The following is a 10767-nucleotide window of genomic DNA, read 5'->3' as shown; positions in this document are numbered from 1 at the left end:
TATGATTTTATAGCATACATAATTTGACCGTGTTTTTGCGGTTTGTTAGCGTTAAACTAGTCAAGTTGTTTCACGTGGAATTTATTAAAAACAAAAAAGAAGTTGCAGTCAATGTAAAATGGCCCTACTTTAGCTGGCTGTTTTATTTTTTTTGTGTTTATACAAATAGCCACGACAAGTTGTTCATAGTATTCAATTTAAGTAGTTCATATTTTGGTACACAAATTCTTATATGTAGCTGGTCAAACCGTGTGGCCAACTATAACAGGGGTTACTTCGTTAGTGTTATAGGGGTTACTTGGTCAATGTTACAGAGGTTACTTCGTCAGTATTATAAAGATTAATCGGTTAGTGTTATAGAGGTTACTTGGTCAGTGTTACAGAGGTTACTTCGTCAGTATTATAAGGATTAATCCGTTAGTGTTATAGGGGTTAATTTGTTATTTTACAACCGGCTACATAGTGTTGCCAGCCGTACACAAGACGGATTGTGATTTGGTATGTATGTGGTGATGACAGTGTGATAGGGATTTGGATATTCTTGGGTAGGGTCTTTGATATAAATTTGTTTTCACATTAAACATATCAAAGTAAAATCAAAATTATACTATAATTTGTCAATTTTGTTAAATTGAATGGTGCAATATTGTTGATTTTTATTTAGTAATTCCATCATAGCTTTCCAAATCAATTAATCATCAAGACCGTTAACGTATTACACACATTTTGCACAAAAATATCCATGCCATCATAATTATAAATGAATATAAAAAGGTTTGCGAAGACTTGATTATGTGTTTTCTCATTTGCGAAAAAGATTAAATATGAAGTATTAGAAGGTTTGTAAAGTTTAGTCAATTTCGTTACATATGAATTGTGGGAAGTTCTTTATATTTATATAATAATCCCATCATGGCTTACCCAATCATTAAGACCGATAACATATTGCACATACTTTGCACAAAAACACTCATACCATAATTAATTATTATAAGAAGGTTTACAAAAACTTGATTTTGAGCTCTTGTTTTCTAATTCATGAACAAAATATTATATATTGGATGGTTTGTAAAGATAACAAATAGTTATGCTTACGTCTTACAAGCCATCAAATTGACCAGACATAACTCAAGTGCTAATTGTCCTCATCAATTGATGTGCTTTTCCAACTAAAAACGAGGCTCATGCATAGTCCACGACCCAAAAAAACGTATGTGTCCCGAGCCGTGTCTACCTCGTGCCTTTGCCTTGTCGTGTTTAAAGGTGTTACATCTGAAAAAAAACCAAATTTAAATTTTGATTTGTATGAACACAATAACTTAGTATGACTCAAATTTAAAATAGACCCGACTATCCAACCTGACCTAATTAAACCTCACTCACATACCCGAATTAACACCCTTACTCGCGCTCTATCTCGTCGATGTCAGTAATGTAGGTTGGTCTAGCCCAGTCCTATCTTCCAGGTTTGTGTGATTTTACCAATTTGAAAATTCTACTAGTAAAAGAATAGATGGGCCTAGATTCATGATCCATGAACTTCAATCAATCAATTCCTTTCCAAAAGAATATTCTTGAATAATCCTCTGTTCTTCTTTTTACACAACCTTCCATGGCAGAATCTAAGCAACCCAGTAAACAATTCAAAATAATTTACTCCAATTTTAACTTACATCAACTGTTCTAAAAGATAGAGAAAGGAACATGGCAATGTCATTAACTTCCTTTTTGTGATCTATTCCCCCAATATCTTCCTCCCATAATTTAAAACTCAAAGGTAATGTTTTTATTTTTTCAAACTTCTTTCCAATTTCAATAATTTCCCATTTAATTTGCAAAATTTCATCAAATTATTATAATATGGTACATTTCCAATCATATTAGGAGCTCAATTGGTGAATATATTTCAGCCCATAGATTTTCCAATTGTACAATCAAAGGCTATCATTTCTTACCCAGTCCAAGCAGCTTCTTTTTCTGCAACTCATGGTAATTTCTATTAATGTAATTTTTCACATTATCTCCCATTTTACTATTAATGCTTCTTATAATTAATTTCAATTTTTAATTCTTTTGTGGGTATTTCTTTATATTTTTAAGGGTGGCAGAAAGTGTAAATTGTAATTTAATTGAGGTGGAAGAGGATTATGAAGAATTGGCAAGAAAATTGGAAAATGCCTCCCCTCTTAAAATTATGGATAAAGCCCTTGAGAAATTTGGTAATGATATTGCCATTGCTTTCAGGTATTTTGCTTGATGTCAATGACCGCATTTATTTACCAATGAGTGTAATTTTATTGTTGATTTAGCAACTATATATGACTATATGCTACTAAGACTTTGGTTAGTTGGGTACTTTTGTCGGATATGGGTACATGTCGAGTTGTGCTGGTATAATATCTAGTGAAACATTTTGGTCCAAAAATGAAATGCTGATTTGTATAGGATATGAAAATACTTGAATGTTGAATGGTAATGATGTGTACTAATAACATAGTTATTCAGTTGATTCAATAATTAAGTTTGGCTTAGTAGTCTATTAATGGTTTTCTAATATAGTGATTTTTGGTAAGTTGGTAGGAACTAAATCTCAAAATAATTAACATCTTACTTGGCGAGTAATTTCTCATTAAGAGAGGTAGTAATTTCTTGAGCCAATTTTTTTGTGTTTAGGATCTGAAACTATGTGAATAACTGAATACAGCTGATGATCAAATGAAAATGAGGAACTAGAGCTGGCAACTAGGATTGTGTGACATTTGCAGTGTGTTCACAGTCCTGTATTAAGAAAGTTTGCTTACTTCATTAAAGATCTTGCTTGTTGCTACACTGATTATTTGCGAGAATAATAAGTGCAAAGTAATTAATTAACCATAAGAAATGTGGTTTTGATGCTAATGGGGATAAAATTTGCTGACTATTATGCAGTGGAGCTGAGGATGTAGCCTTGATTGAGTATGCTCGGCTAACTGGCCGACCCTTTCGGGTGTTCTGCCTAGACACTGGAAGGTTAAACCCTGAAACGTACCGATTCTTTGACACTGTTGAAAAGCGCTATGGCATTCACATTGAGTACATGTTCCCTGATGCTATTGATGTACAACAACTAGTTAGAAGCAAGGGCTTATATTCATTTTATGAAGATGGGCACCAAGAATGTTGTAGAGTAAGGAAAGTAAAACCACTAGGAAGAGCGCTTAAAGAACTTAAGGCTTGGATTACTGGTCAAAGGAAGGATCAATCTCCTGGGACGCGGGCATTTATCCCTGTCGTGCAAATTGACCCTTCATTTGAGGGAATGGGCCCTTCCTCTAGATTAGTCAAATGGAACCCTTTGGCTAACATGGAAGGTCGAGATGTCTGGAACTTTCTTCGGTTAATGGAGGTTCCTGTCAATTTTCTGCACTCACAGGGTTATGTCTCGATTGGATGTGAACCGTGCACAAGACCTGTCTTGCCTTGGCAGCATGAAAGAGAAGGAAGGTGGTGGTGGGAGGATGCTAAGGCTAAAGAGTGTGGTCTTCACAACGGAAACCTTAATGACAAAAAGGTCAGGGCAATAGACTTAAACGATAATATAAATGGTGTTTCTGCAGATATTTTTGATAGTCCAAAAGTAGTTTCTCTGAGTAGAGACGGGATAGAAAATCTGGTCCAATTGGAGAACCGAAAAGAGCCCTGGATTGTGGTGCTATATGCTCCTTGGTGCAGATAAAAGGTAAGCACTGATTTTGGGTTTTTATTTTTGTGTGTTATATTCCGGTTCACGTTTTACAGCAATATATACTGAGTCACTTGCCTTAATAGCATACAGCCACCCTATAATCACTCCTGAAAATTCGGGAATGATTTGATACACTCAGGCTAAGTACGGAAGGTAAAAATTACAAGAATATTACAGAATGTTCTAACATATTCTAACACTCCCCCTCAAGTTGGGTCGTAGGATCTCCAACACCCAACTTGCATAATGCTCCTTCAAATGCCTGTGTAGTAACAGCCTTGGTTAGGATGTCTGCTAGTTGATCCTCTGATCGAACAAACGGTAGACTTATTACTTTTGATTCTAGGTGATCTTTAATGAAATGTCTATCGATCTCCACATGTTTTGTGCGATCATGCTGGACTGGATTTTCTGATATACGTATGGCTGCCATGTTATCACAATACAACTTACAACTCTTCTTAGGTCTGTATCCTAGTTTAATCAAGAGTTTTCTGAGCCATAGAACCTCAGTAATCCCTTTCGCAATTCCCCTGACTTTTGCCTCAGCACTAGACATAGCAACCACCTTTTGTCGTTTGCTTTTCCAGGAAACCAAATTTCCACCCACAAGAGTGAAATATCCAGATGTGGACTTTCTGCTATCACGATCTGCTCCCCAGTCTGCATCTGTAAAGGCATGAAGATCTAGATGGTCATGGTTTCCATAGATAACTCCTTTTCCAGATGTTCTCTTTAAATATCTTAAGATCCGGTACACTGCTTCGAGATGTTGCTTCTGAGGTTTATGCATGAATCTACTAACAACTCCAACTGCATAAGCTATATCAGGCCGAGTATGAGACAAATATATTAGCTTTCCAACGAGTCTCTGATACTGCGTCTGATTTACTGATTTAGCTCCTTCAATAATCTGGAGCCCATGGTTCATAACCATAGGAGTGTCGGCTGGTTTACAGTCTATCATACCTGTCTCTGTCAAGAAATCCAGGATATACTTCCTTTGAGATATAAAGATACCCCTTTTGGACCTCAGTACCTCTATTCCCAAGAAATACTTAAGATTTCCAAGATCCTTCATTTCGAATTCCTTGAAAAGTTTCTTCTTCAATTGCTCTATTTCTTCTGTATCATCTCCTGTTATAACCATATCGTCAACATATATGATAAGATAGGTAATTGCAGTACCTCTCCTTTTGAGAAACAAAGTATGATCTGCATTGCTCTGTTTGTATCCGAACTTCTTCATTGCCACAGTGAACCTTCCAAACAACGCCCTTGGTGACTGTTTCAGTCCATACAGGGCTTTCTTCAGTCTGCATCCTTCACCTTCACCAAAGCCATGTGAGAATCCTGGTGGAGCTTCCATATAGACTTCTTCAGAAAGATCTCCATGAAGGAATGCGTTTTTTACATCGAACTGATACAGAGGCCAATCTTTGTTCGCTGCAACTGAAAACAGCACTCTGATCGTGTTGAAGTTTGCTACTGGAGAAAAAGTTTCATCATAATCTATCCCATAAGTTTGCGTGTATCCTTTGGCCACTAGTCTTGCTTTATATCTTTCAATACTGCCATCTGCTTTATGTTTAATAGTGAACACCCATCTACATCCCACTGGTCTTTTTCCACTAGGTACCACACACTTTTCCCATGTTTTGTTTCGGACAAGTGCGTTGATTTCTTCCTCCATTGCCTTCTTCCAGTGTTTGCTTTTTAGTGCTTCTTCAGTTGTAGTAGGGATGGACTCAGAGTAAATAGCTGCATTAAAGGCTTTTGTTGCTCGGGACAAATTCCCTTCACTAGGTCTGCTGACTGGATACTTTGATCTTTGTGCTTCAAAGTCTGGATCATACCGTTTTGGAGGAACACCTCTAGTGCTTCGGGGAGGTAGCACATATTTTTTAGAGTTTTCTTCAATCTGTTGCTCCTGGCTTTCCTCTTCCCTAGTACTTTCAGAAGACATACCAGATTTTCCTTCAAAGGGAATATTAGCGGGCTCACATGAATCAGGAGTACATACCTCATTTTCATCCCTTATAGGATTCTCAGTGAGGGTGTTTGAATCATCAGGCAAGGCACCTTGTAGGATGGATTGTAGAATGTTGTCAGTTATCTCGGTGGCTTTGCCTACTTGTTCTTTTGGATCAGGATCAACCAACTCCGGATAGGTTAGCCAACTTAGATCCTCGACTAAACCCTCTCCCTGAGATCTAAGGTGGTGATAGTAATACTCGGTTTCAACAAAGTCACAATCCATGGTAGTATAGAGTCGGTTTGTGACAGGGTCAAAACATCGATATCCCTTTTGGTTGATCCCATATCCCACGAAGACACATCTAACAGCCCGGGGAGCTAATTTATTCCTACTACGTTTAGGAAGATGAACATACACAGTGCACCCAAAGACCCGGGGGGGTAATGAGTGAGCTGCGGGAACAGTAGTATGTGTTTTGAGAGTGTTTAAGGGTGTATCATAATTAAGGCTTTTGGTTGGGAGACGGTTAGTAAGGTAATTGGCTGTGGCAATTGCTTCGGGCCAAAAAAAGGCTGGAACATGGGATTCAATCATCATGGCTCTGGTCATTTCAAGTAGTGTTCTGTTTTTTCTTTCGGCAACTCCATTTTGTTGTGGAGTATCAGGACAAGTAGTTTGGTGGATAAGGCCATTGTTTTTGGTAAAGGATTCAAGGTCAAGGTTTTTATATTCCCCCCCATTATCGGATCTAAGAATTCGGATTTGTGTTTGGAATTGTGTTTTAGCCATATTATAAAAAGAAATAAAGGTATCATATACATCAGATTTATTTTTCAGAAAATATACCCAACTCATTCTAGTGCAATCGTCAATAAAAGTCACATAATATAAGAAACCATGCTTATTAAATTCAGGAGCAGGTCCCCAAACATCAGAATGAATAAGGATAAAAGGAGTTTCAGTGCGATTGTTACTACTAGGGTATGAATGTTTATGGCTTTTGGCCAAAATACAAGCCTCACAATCAAAATCTATTTTTGAATTTGCAAGAGAAGGGAAAAGTTTTTTTAAGTACCCTAGGGATGGATGACCTAGTCGGCGATGCCATGTCCAAAGCTGATGTTCAACCGATCCACGAACAAGCGCTGCGCTGCCCTGGTGAGACATCTGATCAACATAAAACAACCCATTTTCTTCAGTACCACGCCCAATGATCTTCCCTGTTTGAGAATCCTGTACAATACATCCACTAGAGTCCATTAGAACAAAACAATTTAATTCTTTAGTTATCTGGCTAATGGAAAGCAATTTATGAGACAATTGAGGAATTAAAAGGCAGTTGGGTAATTTAATATTATTGGAGATATTAATTGAACCCGAGCCTTTTACACTAATTAGTTCTCCATTAGCAGTCTGGATGTGATTTTTTGTGGGCTGATTTAACTTTTCAAGGTCCATAATGTCATGGGTCATAGTGTCAGCTGCCCCACAATCAAAAACCCATTTTCCCTTTTTGTCAACGTGACTAAGTAAACTAAGTGGCTGATTTATGGGTTTAGTTTTATTGTTCATGGACTCAAAACTACTAAGTGGATCAGTGGGCTCAAGGATTTTATTTTCCTGAATAAAATTAGTGGGCTTAGAAAGAGTGTTTAACCTCTTTCTACTGGATTCATATACCCCATTTTCGTGGGTAGGCACGCAAAAGGTAAGGGTTTTACCTTCATCACTTTCTCTTTCTAAATGCAAACCTGATTTTGTTGTTGAAGCAGCAGCCATGGCTTCTCCTCCTTCACCATCGCCGGCGCTGTACGCCACTATGCTTGTGCTCGGCTTTTTTGCTGTACCCATGCCTTGATTTTCTGGCCCCTTCTTCTTTCTTTCGGTCCACCATTCCGGGTACCCAATGATTTTGAAGCACCCGTCCTTTGTGTGACGAGTCCCAACACAATGAGTACATTTCAGACTCGCCCAATCGTCTTCTCGCCGGAAAGCTGGTTTTTCAGTTCTTCCCTTTGCCGCGAAGCCGCTACCAATCCCCGGTGAGTCACTTGATGAGGGGTTTGTAGTGGTCTTCATTATGCCACGGCGTGAGAGTTCTCTTCTGATACTAGCGTAGGCCTCTTCGGTCGTTGGAAGTGGATCTCGGTGAAGGAGGTCCCGCCGGTCCTTGTCTAGGGTCTCATCAAGCCCTGCAAGAAACTGATAAAGCCTATTTTGTTGATTTAAACGATTAAAAATCGTTTTATCCTCTGGGAAAGTCATCGGATTGGGAAGCCTTCTATCGATTTCCTTCCAAATCGCTGTGAGTTTGCTGTAATAGACCTCAATCGGGTCTGTCCCTTGTTGAATTTTATTTGCTTTGACCGTGAGGTCAAAAATCTGTAATCCATCTTTATTGCTGCCATACATTGTTTCGATTCTCTTCCATAATTCTCTTGCTGTTGGGTAATCAAGAAACTGATTTTGTAATTCCGGTTCAATATTCTCGATCACCCATGAAATCACAATCGAGTCCCGTTGAGCCCACTTGGTGTACTCGGGATCTTCAGGAGGCGGTGGTGGGGTTGTGATATGGTTTAGCCTCCCCCGTCCTCCAATGCCGAGTTGCATCAACTTAGACCATTTTGTATAATTTTTGTGATTCAGTTTCTCTGAAATTTGGATGGGTTGATTTGAGGTATCAATGGTTGACTTGTTGGTGTTTAACTGTGATAACAGTTGCAATAAGTCTTCCATTGTTACTGGTTTTGAAACAATGGATTCGTTGTCGGTTTCCATGGTAAATGATGTCGCCTAAGCGTTTTCGGTCGCCGGAAAACAACCTGGCTCTGATACCAAGATAAAAGGTAAGCACTGATTTTGGGTTTTAATTTTTGTGTGTTATATTCCGGTTCACGTTTTACAGCAATATATACTGAGTCACTTGCCTTAATAGCATACAGCCACCCTATAATCACTCCTGAAAATTCGGGAATGATTTAATACACTCAGGCTAAGTATGGAAGGTAAAAATTACAAGAATATTACAGAATGTTCTAACATATTCTAACAGGTGCCGGGTTTGCCAGGTAAATCTGTACTTTCTCTGTAACATTTGAGAGCAAATTTTGCTAACATAGACCTCTAATACAGAGTATTTTTATAGCTGTATCATATTAGAAAGAATCGTAGAATAATTATGATTGCTAAAAAGAAATCTAGCCTAGCAAAAATGTTCTCATTAAAAATGTTGTACTCCCCATTCTTGATTCTTGTATATAAATGTGCTGATTGAGACTACGTTGGGTTTCTGCATAGGCAATGGAAGGCTCGTTTGTTGAATTGGCTGAAAGATAGGTTGGGGGTGGACTCAAGGTGGGTAAATTCAGAGCAGACGGCGATCAGAAGCTGTTTGCTGAGACTGAGTTTCAGCTTGAGACCTTTCCAACTCTACTTTTCTTCCCTAAACATTCAACTAAGCCTGTCAAATATCCGTCTGAGAAACGTGATGTTGACTCACTGATGGCGTTTGTAAATGCTTTGCGCTAGCCTGTATGTGAGGGTGTGAAATCATAGTTAGAACTGAGGCTGAAGTGACATTAAGGCCAAGAATCATTCATTTGACAACCCATTTTCTGTTAGTAGGGGTGTTAAATCAAAGTTAGAACTGAGGCTGAAGTGACCAAAGGCCGAAAATCATTTCGTTCGACAATGCCCACTATTTTGTGTAGCAGCATAAGCCACATTTGGTGTGAGTGTCCTTGATGTGATAGGGAAATTGGTGGTGTTTGTAGAAATATGCAAACTTCTTAGCAACTTGTGGGGCATATCTTAGGCTGCATCTTGTGGGGCATATCATAGGCTGCATCTTGTGTAAACAAGTTCATATTAACATATAGATAGACAAAAAATAGTACTCCGTATATGTTTTTGGAGGCTAGATTTATATGGGCTTCTTTGATTAATTAATGTTAATATTGTAGCATTTGATGTCAAATATAAATAACAATTGTACTAGATATTAATAATACTCCATATTATTTATTTGTTTTTGTAAACATGGACAAAGGCTAGAGATTACCTCATTGTGAAAAGTAAAAGTCTTCTAAATTGAACTTTACTAGATTCACTTTTTTCTAGTACAAATTTTGATAGTCCCTGAACAAAGCTTATTCAAACTAAATTATTCATGGATATTTATCGAAACTTGTACTTTGCAAGTTGTGCTAAGGTGCAGAAACCATGGTGAAGTCCAAAACATTCTCCATAAATCTCATTGTACTACATGAATATGAGTAAATTTTTACATACAAAAATAAGAGAAGCGAGGAAAAAGACTCCCACCATTAGGATATTAAGTTTAAATTAACATCATAAAAAAGAATTTTCAATAATATAGTACAAGTAGAAAATGAAAATTGAAATTCAATATTAATGGGTGATGCCATTAATGCAATGTGAATGGCCAAGAATGAGCAAGTGAATAATATGAATTTGAAAATGATTGGAACTTAGGAAGATGTATATGGTGATCTGTAGATACACAAGTGGAGTGCAAATATGTGTGCAATTTTGCAATGATAAGTCCCATTTGACAGGCAAATAATATTACGAGTATTACGAGTACCTTCGTTTCAGATTAACACATGTACCTGTCATAATATTGCGATTAATTTGTTTAAAAAAAAAATATTGCGAATAATGTAAAACAAAGGAGTTAAAAAGTGTTGTGATTAGTCAGTGTAGAGTTACATGGCATGAGGGCCATCGGCCACAAGAGGCAGCAGTATTGGCTTTAATCCTGCCTGCAATTTTGTACGAGTATTAAATTCATATCACGATACTTGGTGAGAGCTCAGAGCAGCAAAGGATCTGACAATTACTAACGCTGTCATTTTCCTTTTCACTTTTCACTTGCTACAGATTTCATTTAAGCAAATACGCGGTTTTGGCCAAGCCATTTACAGACCTTACATCTTAGATTCTTTACTTAAATTGGTCGACATACATCGCTTATCTAAAAGAGTTTGTAAGAAGATAAAGGGCCTGTTTTGTTCAGCTTAATTTCAGTTCAATTCAGTTT

General features: G+C 37.6%; 1 protein-coding gene across 1 annotated transcript; it reads left to right on the top strand.

Moving 5' to 3' along the window:
• Nucleotides 1–1840: 1840 nt before the first annotated feature.
• LOC110720709 (5'-adenylylsulfate reductase 3, chloroplastic-like) lies at nucleotides 1841–9748 on the top strand (the record flags this gene model as incomplete). The annotated part of the gene is made up of 4 exons (XM_021899758.1): nucleotides 1841–1989; nucleotides 2101–2244; nucleotides 2929–3718; nucleotides 9003–9748. Coding segments are annotated over 3 exons (1080 nt in total), but the record flags the coding sequence as incomplete, so codon positions are not given.
• Between the last annotated feature and the right edge of the window lie 1019 nt (nucleotides 9749–10767).

Source organism: Chenopodium quinoa, unplaced genomic scaffold, assembly GCF_001683475.1.
Source record: "Chenopodium quinoa cultivar QQ74 unplaced genomic scaffold, ASM168347v1, whole genome shotgun sequence".
NCBI lineage: Eukaryota > Viridiplantae > Streptophyta > Magnoliopsida > Caryophyllales > Amaranthaceae > Chenopodium > Chenopodium quinoa.
The sequence above is the reverse complement of the archived record's forward strand: the minus strand, read 5'-3'. Positions and strand labels throughout refer to the sequence as shown.